Raw genomic sequence first — 11,783 nt, 5'->3', positions numbered from 1 at the left:
GCAAAGGTGGAGGGAAGGCTAATCAAAATCTAAGAGGATATAAATAAGTCATATGGATACCTACTCTTTTGGACAATGGAACACTCAGGAGCCATAGATTGTTACTAGAAAAATTTCAGTGCCAGGGGTGGGACACCTTCCAGTGAGTTGTTGGCCAGGGAGGTCCCTGATGCCCCCAAAACATTACAGGCCATTGCCATGGCCCTTGGTTTCCCACCAGGAATAGATGGTAAGACCCTTTGCTGAAGACTCCACATACTTGGGCTGCAAGGTCACTAAGAAATCCTGCTGAAGCTGAGCTGAAAACCTCCTCCATGTAGAACAGCTGACAGAAAGCTGGAAAAAGCCATATTGCATGCAGTTCAATGGGAGAGATAAATCACCAGTGAAGATACCCAACAGTGGACACTGCAAGCCTTATATCTGGCCAGCCAGGCCAAATGAGGCAACAGGTAGAATAGTGGCACGTTGGTTATGAGGGAAACCAACTTCCCTCTAATTGGACTGTAGGCCTGCTCCATGGGAGGGAATACATCCCTGATATTGAAAACCTACAACAGGAGTAGTCATGAGCCCTAGGGGTGTAACGTCTACTGTTTTCTGGCTAAATGCATATACTATGCTCACCAAACTGCCCAGTAAGCACTTCTCTTAATGTTCATACCCATATATTGATGCTACTCTCACTTTTGGTTAGATAACCTCTTTTCAGATGGCAGTGACTTGAGATGACTCAGAAAGCACCATGGTGCTGAGAAGTGACAGAGGAGTGCTTAACACTGAAATATCTCAATCACACCTTCCATGGTTCAGGGTCCATTGTGGACGTGGTGGTGGAAAGAATGTAAGAGCCAAAGGGTAGGACTCTTTACAGTGTGCTCCTCCAGACACAAAATGGCCTGGATATCCATGACCTCAGTGTCTGACACTACCTACACAAGACTATCATAATAGGAAGAAAAGACATCAAAATAAAAGAGAGACTGATTGGGGGGGGGGAATATGATGGAGAGTGGAGGTTCAAAGGGGAAAGTGTGTGGGGGGGAACAATGGGAATTACCATGGGATATTGTTTACAATTATGGAAGTTGTCAATACAAAAATAAGTGTTTTCCTCAATGGAGAATATATGTGGATCAACTTTAAAAATGCTTTTTTACAAAGATTTAGAGAAAACATCTTGACCTAAAGATCCTTAAGGGCAATAACTGTTTTATTATCAGAAAGAGAAAAAAAAAGACTTCCTAAAATAATGCTGATAAAACTGTACAAAGATAGGCATGGTAGTGCATACCCTTAACCCAGAACTTGGGAGGCAGAGGTAGGAGGATCACCATGAGTTCAAGGCCACCTTGAGACCACATAGTACATTCTAGGTCAGCCTGGGCTACAGTGAAAACCTACCTCGAAAAACCAACAAAAGAAAACAAAATAAAACTGTATAGATATAACAGTGTAATTTAAAGAAAACAAATTATGACTGTAATTATAGAGGGAGGGATCAAAATATTTTCATACATTTTGTTTAAGGTAAATGGGTTTTAATTATTTTGTACAGAACTGGGGATTTAACCTAGGGCTTTGGACATGCTAGGCAAGCATTCTAGCACTAAGTTATATATATCTCCAGCTTTCTCTTTTTCTAAAATTTTTAATGAGAGAGAAGTAGAGAGAAAAGGGGAGGGAGGGAAGGAAAGGGGGGGGGAGAAATAATATGGGCACACCAGGGCCTCCAACCACAGCAAATAACTCTAGATGCATGTGCCACCTTGTGCATCAGGCTATGTGGGTCCTGGGAAATCGAACCTGCAAGGCAAGCACCTTGACTGCTAAGTCATCTCTGCAGCTCCCTTTATTATGGAGCAGTTTCACTAAATTAGGGCAGATGACTTTTAAAAAATTTCCAAAGTCACAAATGCTGGTTTTACAGAGAATAATTCTTTAGATGGCCTTTGTACTGAATTTGTCTATGTTGGAGAAATATCCTTATGAAGACATGAGCAGCTTCCCTTGTCCCTGCAGCTGTGTTTCTTGGTACAGATGGTAAAATTTAAAATCCCATAAAACCATTGCCACACATTTGTCTGTTATGCTGTTCTGATACATAATACCATTATTTGGTGAAATTATAATTGATTATTTTTGCCTTTTTTGTACTTAAAGATAAAAATTTCATTACAATTTTTTTGCACTATAAAAGCTGAATTTAAGACTTCACATGCTAGGCAGTGCTTTACCACTAAACCATATCCCCAGTCCCAGAGTTTTATTTTACATATGACCCTGTAGGAATGGTCTTTTCAGTGCTGTCTGAGATGAATGAAATTTTTGAAGGCACACTTGCTTTCATGCAAATATTTTCTTCTGGCTCATTCCAATGATAAAATTATGAATAAATTACTAAAATAGACAAAGGCACCCTCCTGCATGTGTTTAGTCTTCTCAGCCTACTGCTTTCCAGTTCTGATAGGGCTTGATTTTATAGGTTACCAAATAAACAAGGTGTGGGAAGCCAGAGCAGCTGGATTTCCATCCTAAAGACAACACAAACTTGTGGCACAAGTGGAATAACAAGGCAAATACAAGGTGAGATCAACATCAGCATAACTGAGTTGATTGCTGAGAAAGAAGGAACCCACAGTCATTACACGTATAAACCAGTTTATTAGATTGTCAGTGATACTTTGAGACAAATTCAAGTTATTTTATTTGACTTCATATAAACAGAGGCAGGGAGGAAACTTTAGACTTCAAGCTCTGTTCTGCATGTGTGCAGTTAGCATCCACAAGAGCACCATTGGGTATGGAAGAATTAGCACCACAGAAGTGTAGGACCTAACTGTTAACATGCATCACTGAAAAACTTGGAACATGAAAACTTAAGTCGTACATGATATGGTCTACTATAAACAATACAAGGCAATTTATGATTTCTTTTTATACACTACAGTCACAACCAATGAGAACCTTTTAAGTACAATACAAGACAAAACCACCTTGTACCCTGTTAACACTAAAGCAGTTACAGATTTTTAAAAAATGTTTCTTATGAGAGGTCATAGATTGAAATGATCCCTCCTCTCAATTTTTAAGTTCAGAGTTATATAGTTACATGATCTCTTAAGAAAGTATTTTCAAATCTACATGTCTTCTATCTCAGTGCTGACAGGTGGTGGTTTGAAAATGGAAAGACCTAAAGAATAAAACAAACAAAACCCCTAAATCCCAAACCCGACCGAGTTGAGAAGTACTCCAGTGTGGTGGAAGACTTGCCACTCAAGATCAGTTTGGAAATGATGCCAATGGTGTTGGTATTTGTCGTCCCTTCTGTAGAGAAATGCCAAGCAATCGTGATGACTTCGCTTTACTCTGGAGTGTAACATAAGAGATTCACTCCTGATTCCTCAACTGTTTTGTAGTATCATAGGGCTGTTCCTTATGCTTGGTTTGACAACAGTGAAAAGGGTTGATATTCACTCTGGATTTAGTGTAATTTGTGAGCTAAAGAAAAAACATTAATTTAAATTTAGCAAGAATTTCCAGAGAGTTTCTCTATTTCACAGTACATACCCATTGTTAATACTATTGAAAACCTTTCTGTTAGAAAGCATGTAACAAACCCTCATTTTTAAATTGTGCCTTGGCCAATTTTGGCATGAGAAAATACTGTCTAACAAATGTGTAATAAGAATTGATAGATACAGGCATATTCAGATCTCAATGCACTGATGCCATGGGAATGTATTTCTACTCACCAAGAAAAGAATATACCTTGAAGCATCTATGCAGACACATGAGTCAGTCATGCATCTGCCCAACTTCTAATTCTGGAATAGTGATAACAGGGTCACGTAGGAAAAAGTACTTAATAACAGCATGTTAGCAATTTTTATGTTGTCTATATTTAATAGTAAAACATGTTTAAAAATAGAATCAGTACTGTATGGTAAGTTTACAATTCATCATTTCATTTCTATACTTGTAATACATGCGCTTACTTGTTTTCCAAGTTAAAAAAAATCCCACTAGGACCAACATCTTCCAGAACAACAATCTAACATGAAACAAAACTTTCTAGAGGAAATATTTAGCATCACAGAGATTTGGGAAAAGTCTGTTATTTAGCATCACAAAATATTCATTCGATCTACATTTAAGATTGTTCATGCCTTGACATTAACACACCTTTGGGTTAATATATCTTATTTTTAAAAGAAAATAAAGAAAAACAATTGACATAGAATTTGCCGTTAGTCTTCTCTTTAAGGACAGACCAGATAAACTTGTCTCCTTTCTATTCCATGTAATGATGGCTATCTAGGAAACATTTACACTTAGCAAAATACTTAAAACTGGAGAGATAAAAAGGAACTACACAGAAAAAGACTTAAAGATAAGTGTCATTATTAGAAAATATTTCCCAAAGTATACTACTCCCAAGTCAAACTGAACATAAGTTAGTCTATCCTTGCTAAGGTTGGCAGATGTTAAGATTAACAAAGGGTTAAATACTTATGAAAAGTTACCTTATGCTTTTTCTGCTGAACTAAGTCCACTGTATAAATCAATTACCATTTTCTCTAGAGGAAACCTATCCACCAGCATGCTTATGTGGATGATGTAAATTCCTAAGGTGTGGCTGATGTGAGCAAAGAAGAAACAAAACCACGTCTTCAAGCTTTAGGAAGAAATTTAGTTGAAACAAAACTGAGTTGTGATAGGCTATCTTAATAATTCTGATTGCCCTTGTATTTGATCAACATTCAAGACAAGGTAGAAACAACTAAAAACAAGACAAAAAAATTAAAACGTATCCAAAAATTGTTCATTGAAAGCCTTCAAATTTTATGTGTTTTTAACTTTGAATGTTTGTAGGCTATCTTAAGACAGTTTTGCCATTATCATATATACTTTTTATTACTATTTTATTTCTGTATTGTTCATTGGTTATATATGACATGTAATACAATTTTCTGTTAAACTAAAATAGTTTATCACATTATATCCTAAGTGACCTTAGAAAAACATATAACTAGGATAAATTTATAAAAGGCTAAAGAATATTTTAAGGGATTTTTTTAAGACAAATTCTATACAAGACAAAAAGTTACTTCCAAATATAAAGTGCCTTTTTTCCAGGTAATTAATTTTTCACTATAATATTTTAAGGCTTTATGAAAAATCCAACATTTTCATAAGTTTGATAATATATGAGGGTTACATTATTGATTTGCATTGTTTTAAAATTCATGTCATTTAAGCTTTCAATTTACATGGCAATTTTTAATAATTAGCAGTTGGAAGCTATGGTTTGAATTGTCAATTCTGAATATAATTCATGAAGTATAAACTTTATGAACCATGATTTGTACATAAGATTCATGTGCCATTAGTGGCCAATATCTTTCAAAAAATGCACAGAATATTTAATCCTGTGCCAAATGGGGCCATCATTTCTTTTACCCCTTTGTTTATATATTCTGTTGTCTTTACACTTAAAATGATTGTACAGCCTTAAATGAAAAAGACTAAAGAAAAATGAACAGTAAGTTCTTCAGATATAGGCACGATGGACACCTTTTATTGCAACAGTTTACACATACTGTGCTGATCTCAACATCTAATGTAAGCATTTATATTCTCTTTGCTTCTACAACCCAGCAGTAAAACACTGGTAACCTACCAGACCTCTGTCTAGATAATAATCATGTCCATACAGAATTGCATTTATATCTTATTTATCTTTGGGAATATAGCTGTGCTTTAAGCACATCTGTTTACTTGGTTATTTGGACAGGTCCAGAATTTAAGATAAATTATGACCATATACTCTATTCAATTCTTTTTAACCAATAAAAGATAATTGAAACGTCTGAATACTTGCTTTTCAGGAATTACTAAAAGTAGGCACAAGAGTAAATGGCCATGCTATTTAAAATGTTTTCGTGATTACCACTGGGTTAATTTTAAATGTTCTTTAAATTAGAGGTCAGGATGTAGATAAAACTCACTGAAAGAGTGGTCTATGGGAAATGTTCCACATTGCGTCAAACAGAATTAACAGTAAGAAGAAAGTGCTAGTCTTAGGATTGGGTTTGGTTTTCAATCTAAAGCCTAGGAAGAATAATTCTAGGGTTTAAAAAAATCTAAGTGGTATAAACCTTTATAATTGCACATTCCTTTTCTCAAAGTGCCACAACTCACCAAATAGTTTCCTAAAATGCACAATTCTACTTTTCAAAATCTCTCTCTCTATATATATACAGACAATTTTACCTTTTTCATACTAGCACAATTTCACAAACAGCACAAATATAACCAGAAAGATCAACTGTAACTTTCTAAAAACAGTATAGTGTGTGGTTTTAAAAAATAACTGTTAAGAGCCTCTGTTATTATGAGGATTCAAATCCAAGTCTAGTGAAAGCATTCCATAAAACCTGAAAACATCAGGAGAACTTATTTAGGCAAATGTTAGCAGTATTCTGCCATGCAATGCACAGAAGCTGTATACTTTAAAAACATACTGCTTTAGTCACTCTTTATCTATTTGACTACATGATATACTTACTTTCTTCAATCACTGAAACAATATTATCTGGTAACCACATTTTGAAAACAGCATTAAACTGAGGCTTCTCACCATAACTTCTCATTCCTATGATGTACAGACAAAATGTCCGATGCACGAGTTATTGATTTTCATGCTTCTATCTCTTTTATTTAAATGAAAACATTAAGTAGAAATGTATATTGGAAACATAAGTACTTAAGGATAATGGAGACCCAAGCATCTCAATATATGGAACAAATCAAATGACAAGTCAACTACATGGAAGTTTCTCATATTGCTGAATTTTGCTAATTAAGGAAAGAATTAAAGATGGAAGTTCTTTATCATGTAATAGCTGATTATAACATATTTCAAATAAATGGCATGCACATAAATTTAAATTTTGAGTATTTTTAATTTTTAGTGTAATGTAATTAAATGAGGACATTGTCTCATTGAAATCTGAGATAAAAAATATATTGTTTAGGTGAAAGTGAGGATGCAAAGTCATGATTCTCAATGGCAGGTCATCTGGGTTCTCTTATCACAGAGGCTAAACATTGGGCATAGTGCCCTATTTAGAGTAAAATTGCTGGTTAAAATATAAAAATGCAATTGTTAAACTTAGGGTTAGTTTGTCATCAGAGAACTCTGAAAAGGATCCCTTCTTCTTTCCCACAGTTTGAGAATCTCAATCTTAGGTACAAGAGTGACTTGTAAAGCTGTTTGAAAGACATGCTCAATTATAAAAACCCTTCATCTTTTGATGAATTAACAAAATTAAAATGAACAAACTTAAAAAAAGAAAGGATTAAGCATGATACTGATATCTACTACCTCTACCTGCCACCCAACAGCACTGACAGGTTAACACAGGATGGATAGATATGCATCCACAGAACTTTCTCATAAATTTTGAGCATAAAAACATAATCCCTTGTCATTAAAAGAATAGGTTTTGATTATTTCAACATTCAAACTTTTTCAGAGAAATACTTTAAAAAACATTGAAATGCATAATATTCTTAGAACTGAAGACATAGAAACTCCACACTATGTGATATTCTATGTGTCACTGACATAATACCCAAGATAATTTATGACTGCATGATCTTTTATGCTAATACACACAGATCTTTTTTTATATTGAATAACTAGACAGGTACATTCACCTAGAGTAGCTTTTTTTTTCTAGCAGTTCTAACGTGCTGACATTAATAGTGCACATAACTGAGAACCATTCCTACTATGTTAATCTATTACTCAGTTCTTTTATGTTTATAGCACTATCATTTACTAAATGCCTCACAACACTTAAGAGTAGTTAATTCCTATTGTAACCTGATGAGGATGGCAATGTTTATAAACTGCTTGTGTGGAGTTGCATGGAGCTTGTCAAAGTCATATGTGGCTTCTCTGCTCTGTATGCAGCTACCCAGCATTTATCGCTGCTAAACATTCTGTATGATCTTTGGGGCCAAGACTAGATATTGCTGTCTCCTCCAATACTTAATAGAGTGGTTACTCCTACACTATGCAAAATAAATATAAGTTGATTTAATGAATGAGATGTAGGCAACTGTTTTATAACACTTTTTCCCTAGCACTGACTGCTTCCCCATGAAGAGCTCCTGTTGCTTTTTTAGGTTCTAGTTGCTTTGCCAGCACAGGAGGGAGGTAGCATTACTGTCTGAAATAATAGGTAGCATTACTCATTTTTGAGTAGCTATGGCACACAGCCTATTTTGATGTATTCTCCAGAGTAATAGCGACACCACTGCCGGGCTTCTGACAACTTCTAAAACTCTGAATTACTCATCTTTACCTGTGCCAGGTGTTAGAACTACAAGTTGTGTTTCTGCACACAGTAGATGATTCTTTCCTGCAGCTCATTCAGACCCAGTGAATCAAGTAAACAATCCTCACAGCTGCAAGCATTAGCATGAACACGAGTGTCAGAGGGGAATGAAAAGGCCATTACACAATTGGGATCTGAGGACTACTAATTCTGTTTTCTTTCTCTCTCTCTCTCTCTTTCTTTCTTTCTTTCTCTCTCTCTCTCTCTCTCTCTCTCTCTCTCTCTCTCTCTCTCTCTCTCTCTCTTTCTTTCTTTCTTTCTTTTTGGTAATAAGAGCAGGAAAGCTAAAACCCTCAGGAAGACAGTAGTGATTTCAATGGGTCAAGTGAATGCTGAGGAAATTAGACCACATGATGCCAGAAGTTTCAGCTCTAATTTATTTTTATTTACTTGAGAAAGAGAGATTGTGTGTGTGTGAATGGGCATGTCAGGGCCTCTAGCCACTGCAAACTAACTCCACATGCACATGCCACCCTGTGCAACAGGCTTATGTGGGTCCTGGGGAATCAACCTGGGTTCTTAGGTTTCACAGGCAAGCACCATAACTGCTGAGCCATCTCTCCAGCCCTCTAAAATTCTTTATTGTGCTAAATGGCTCTTCCTCTAATAAAATGGGAATCTTTACACCATTCAAATCTATTTTCTTTTCAAGAAAAAAGGGATGGTTAAGCCCAAAAGTTTAATGTTTTGGAAATCTCAAGCAACTCTGAGTATTATTTTCTTTAAATAAATCACCATCACTCCTTTAGCAATAATTCCATGAAAAGCCTTTTAAGCCAGGTGTGGTGGCACATGCCTTTAATCCCAGCACTTGGGAGGCAGAGGTTGGAGGATCACCATGAGTTCAAGGCCACCCTGAGTACAACATAGTGAATTCCTGGTCAGACTGAGCTAGAGTGAGACCCTACCTTGGAAAACAAAAATAAAAACAAACAAACAACAAAACACACAAAAAACTTTTAAATCCTAAATAATTCTACTTACATTACATCAATATAATGAGGACATTACTATATTTTATATTGTCAGCAAAACTAGTACCTAGGAGTCTGTTTCTACTCCCACTACTTCTCACTTCATTTCCCATCTTAAAGAGGGGAAGATAAAGAATTTCTACTATTTCTTGTAAAAATTAGAGTTATGGGGCTGGAGAAATGGCTTAGCAGTTAAGGCGCTTGTCTGCAAAGCCAAAAGACCCAGTTTCAATACCCTAGGATCCATGTAAGCCAGATGTGCAAGGTGGCACATGATTCTGGAGTTCGTTTGCAGTGGTTGGATGCCCTAGTGTGGTCATTCTTTCTCTCTCCTCCTCTTCTCTCTCAAATAAATAAATAAAAATATTTTAAAAAATTAGTTATGGTTTTAAATTATATCAGCAGAAAAATTTGTGGCTTTGATACTAAGTTTGAGTCTCTAACTTAGGTGACTACACTGGCATATAAAACAGAACTTTTCATGGCAATATTTTGACTGAGACAGAGCAAAAAACCCCCCAAAACTAGGAAGTGAAAAGCTACTTCTTTTGGTGATAGGGACTAAACCCAGTCTACCACTGAGCCAGCCCCATAAAAGCTCATTTCTGCTAGGCAGAGCCAGAAGTAAATGGTGGGAAGCAAGATACTATCACTTTAACCCTCTGCTAATCTATGAATTTCAAACCCTTAAAAAGCAGCATATATGCACTGATAAATGGGGTTTATAATTCTCTAATTCACAACCTGATATCTCTATTTTTCTCACATTGATGCAGTTTCTCATCTTCAAATGAGAATAGGGACTATAGCCTCATTTCCATATGGTAAGTTCATTAAAATTAATTATTACAACTAAAGTGATGATGGGCTATTTAGAGAATTCAATCTATGCATACTGTTCAAAACAAGTTATCAGTCTTTAGACCTGAGAATATATCCGTGAGGCTTATGACAGCACTGTAGGTTTTCTGTATGGGTTAAATTATACTAATGAGGTTCTCTTGGCAATTCAAATAGAACTACCTTTTTTTGTTTTGTTTTGTTTTTGTTTTTGTTTTTGAGGAAGGGTCTCACTCTAGCCCAGGCTAACGTGGAATTCACTATGTAGTCTCAGGGTGGCCTTGAACTCATGGTGATCCTCCTACCTCTGCCTCCCGAGTGCTGGGATTAAAGGCGTGTGCCACCACGCCCAGCAGAACTGCCTTTTTATGAGCAATACTACATTAGGTCAAATTTTATACCAAAGTAGGTCATGTTAAAGAGAAGCTTCATTTCTGGGATTGTCAGACTGAACTATGGACATAGTAAAATAATTTGGAAACCAGGATAAAAATACAAAAAAATACTACAAAAAAAATACAACTGAGAGAGGAAAAAGAGTAAAGGAACTTAGTGGTAGGCAGAGAGCAAAAGAAATAATAACCAAAATAGAGATTTTAAAAATGAAAACAACTGAATATTTTATTCATATCCTCTCAAGTTACCTTTCCCCCATTGAACCAGAATAAACATTACTCTAGGTTTTTTTCTCTTGCTGAATAGCTATATTTAAACACTAAAAATGACATGCTAACTTTCTATACAGGAAAGAAAGCAGCTGCTGTGTATGCAACGTTCTGGGATCCTTTTATGTCCTTGTAGTGTTGAAGGTGGAAGTTCGTTAAAGGTACAGGGGGACTACTCAGCTGTCTACTTCTTTATATAGTGACACAGAGCTCAACCAGTACAGGAGTAGAAGTCTCTTGCAAAAAACAACAGGAGGATAAAAATTTTACCCTTTAGACATGCTGCAATGGTGTAGGACTATAGCTCCCCAGAATCACGGTATATATATTTGCTTTGATGCACTGATGCTCCCCCAGGACTTCCACGGATCTTTACATAAAATGGCAAAACTTAAATATAATTGAGACTTTTAGAAAAATACAAATGCAATTTGGATGTTGTTCTTACCATACTTATTCATTTCTAATTTATATAACCTATGTTAGGAATTAAATCAAATTAGATCCACATTACATCATTTTAAGAGCGCATAATAGCTAGAGGCATCACCACAGTGAGAAACAAAACAAGGAAAGCATTATATCTAGAATCTTATTTTCATTTTTCTTTTTTGGGGTAGGGTCATGCTCTGTAGCCTAGCCTGGCCTTGAACTGTTGATTATCCTGCTTTACTCTCCCAAGTTCTTGAATTAAAGGTGTGCACCACCATGCCCATCTCTTGTCTAGCATACTTGGGATTCTTCTTCACACTTGCTTTGTGAAGTCAAAGTAAACTATAAAGCTAAGAAAACAATAGTTTTACGACCATTGCAGTTGTTGAGTGCACTCACCCAGCATCTCTCTAAAAATTTTATTTTAGTAATTTAGAGTATCCCAAAAAGTTGTTTTTGAT

At 35.8% G+C, this 11,783-nt stretch overlaps 1 protein-coding gene across 2 annotated transcripts in view; it reads right to left on the bottom strand.

The window, feature by feature from the left end:
• Nucleotides 1–2,644: 2,644 nt before the first annotated feature.
• Nucleotides 2,645–11,783, bottom strand: part of Purg (purine rich element binding protein G) — a 33,617-nt gene continuing 24,478 nt past the window's right edge. The window contains exon 3 of one of the 2 annotated variants that reach the window (XM_045159164.1): nt 2,645–3,501. In XM_045159164.1, coding sequence (XP_045015099.1) covers nt 3,391–3,501 — 111 coding nt within the window. In that variant the 3' untranslated portion in view covers nt 2,645–3,390. The remainder of the gene's footprint in view (nt 3,502–11,783) is intronic. The other variant, XM_045159166.1, reaches the window with a different exon arrangement.

This window comes from Jaculus jaculus, chromosome 9, assembly GCF_020740685.1.
Source record: "Jaculus jaculus isolate mJacJac1 chromosome 9, mJacJac1.mat.Y.cur, whole genome shotgun sequence".
NCBI classification, from domain to species: Eukaryota; Metazoa; Chordata; class Mammalia; order Rodentia; family Dipodidae; genus Jaculus; species Jaculus jaculus.
Note: the sequence above shows the minus strand (reverse complement) of the source record. Positions and strands in the feature narration are given on the sequence as shown.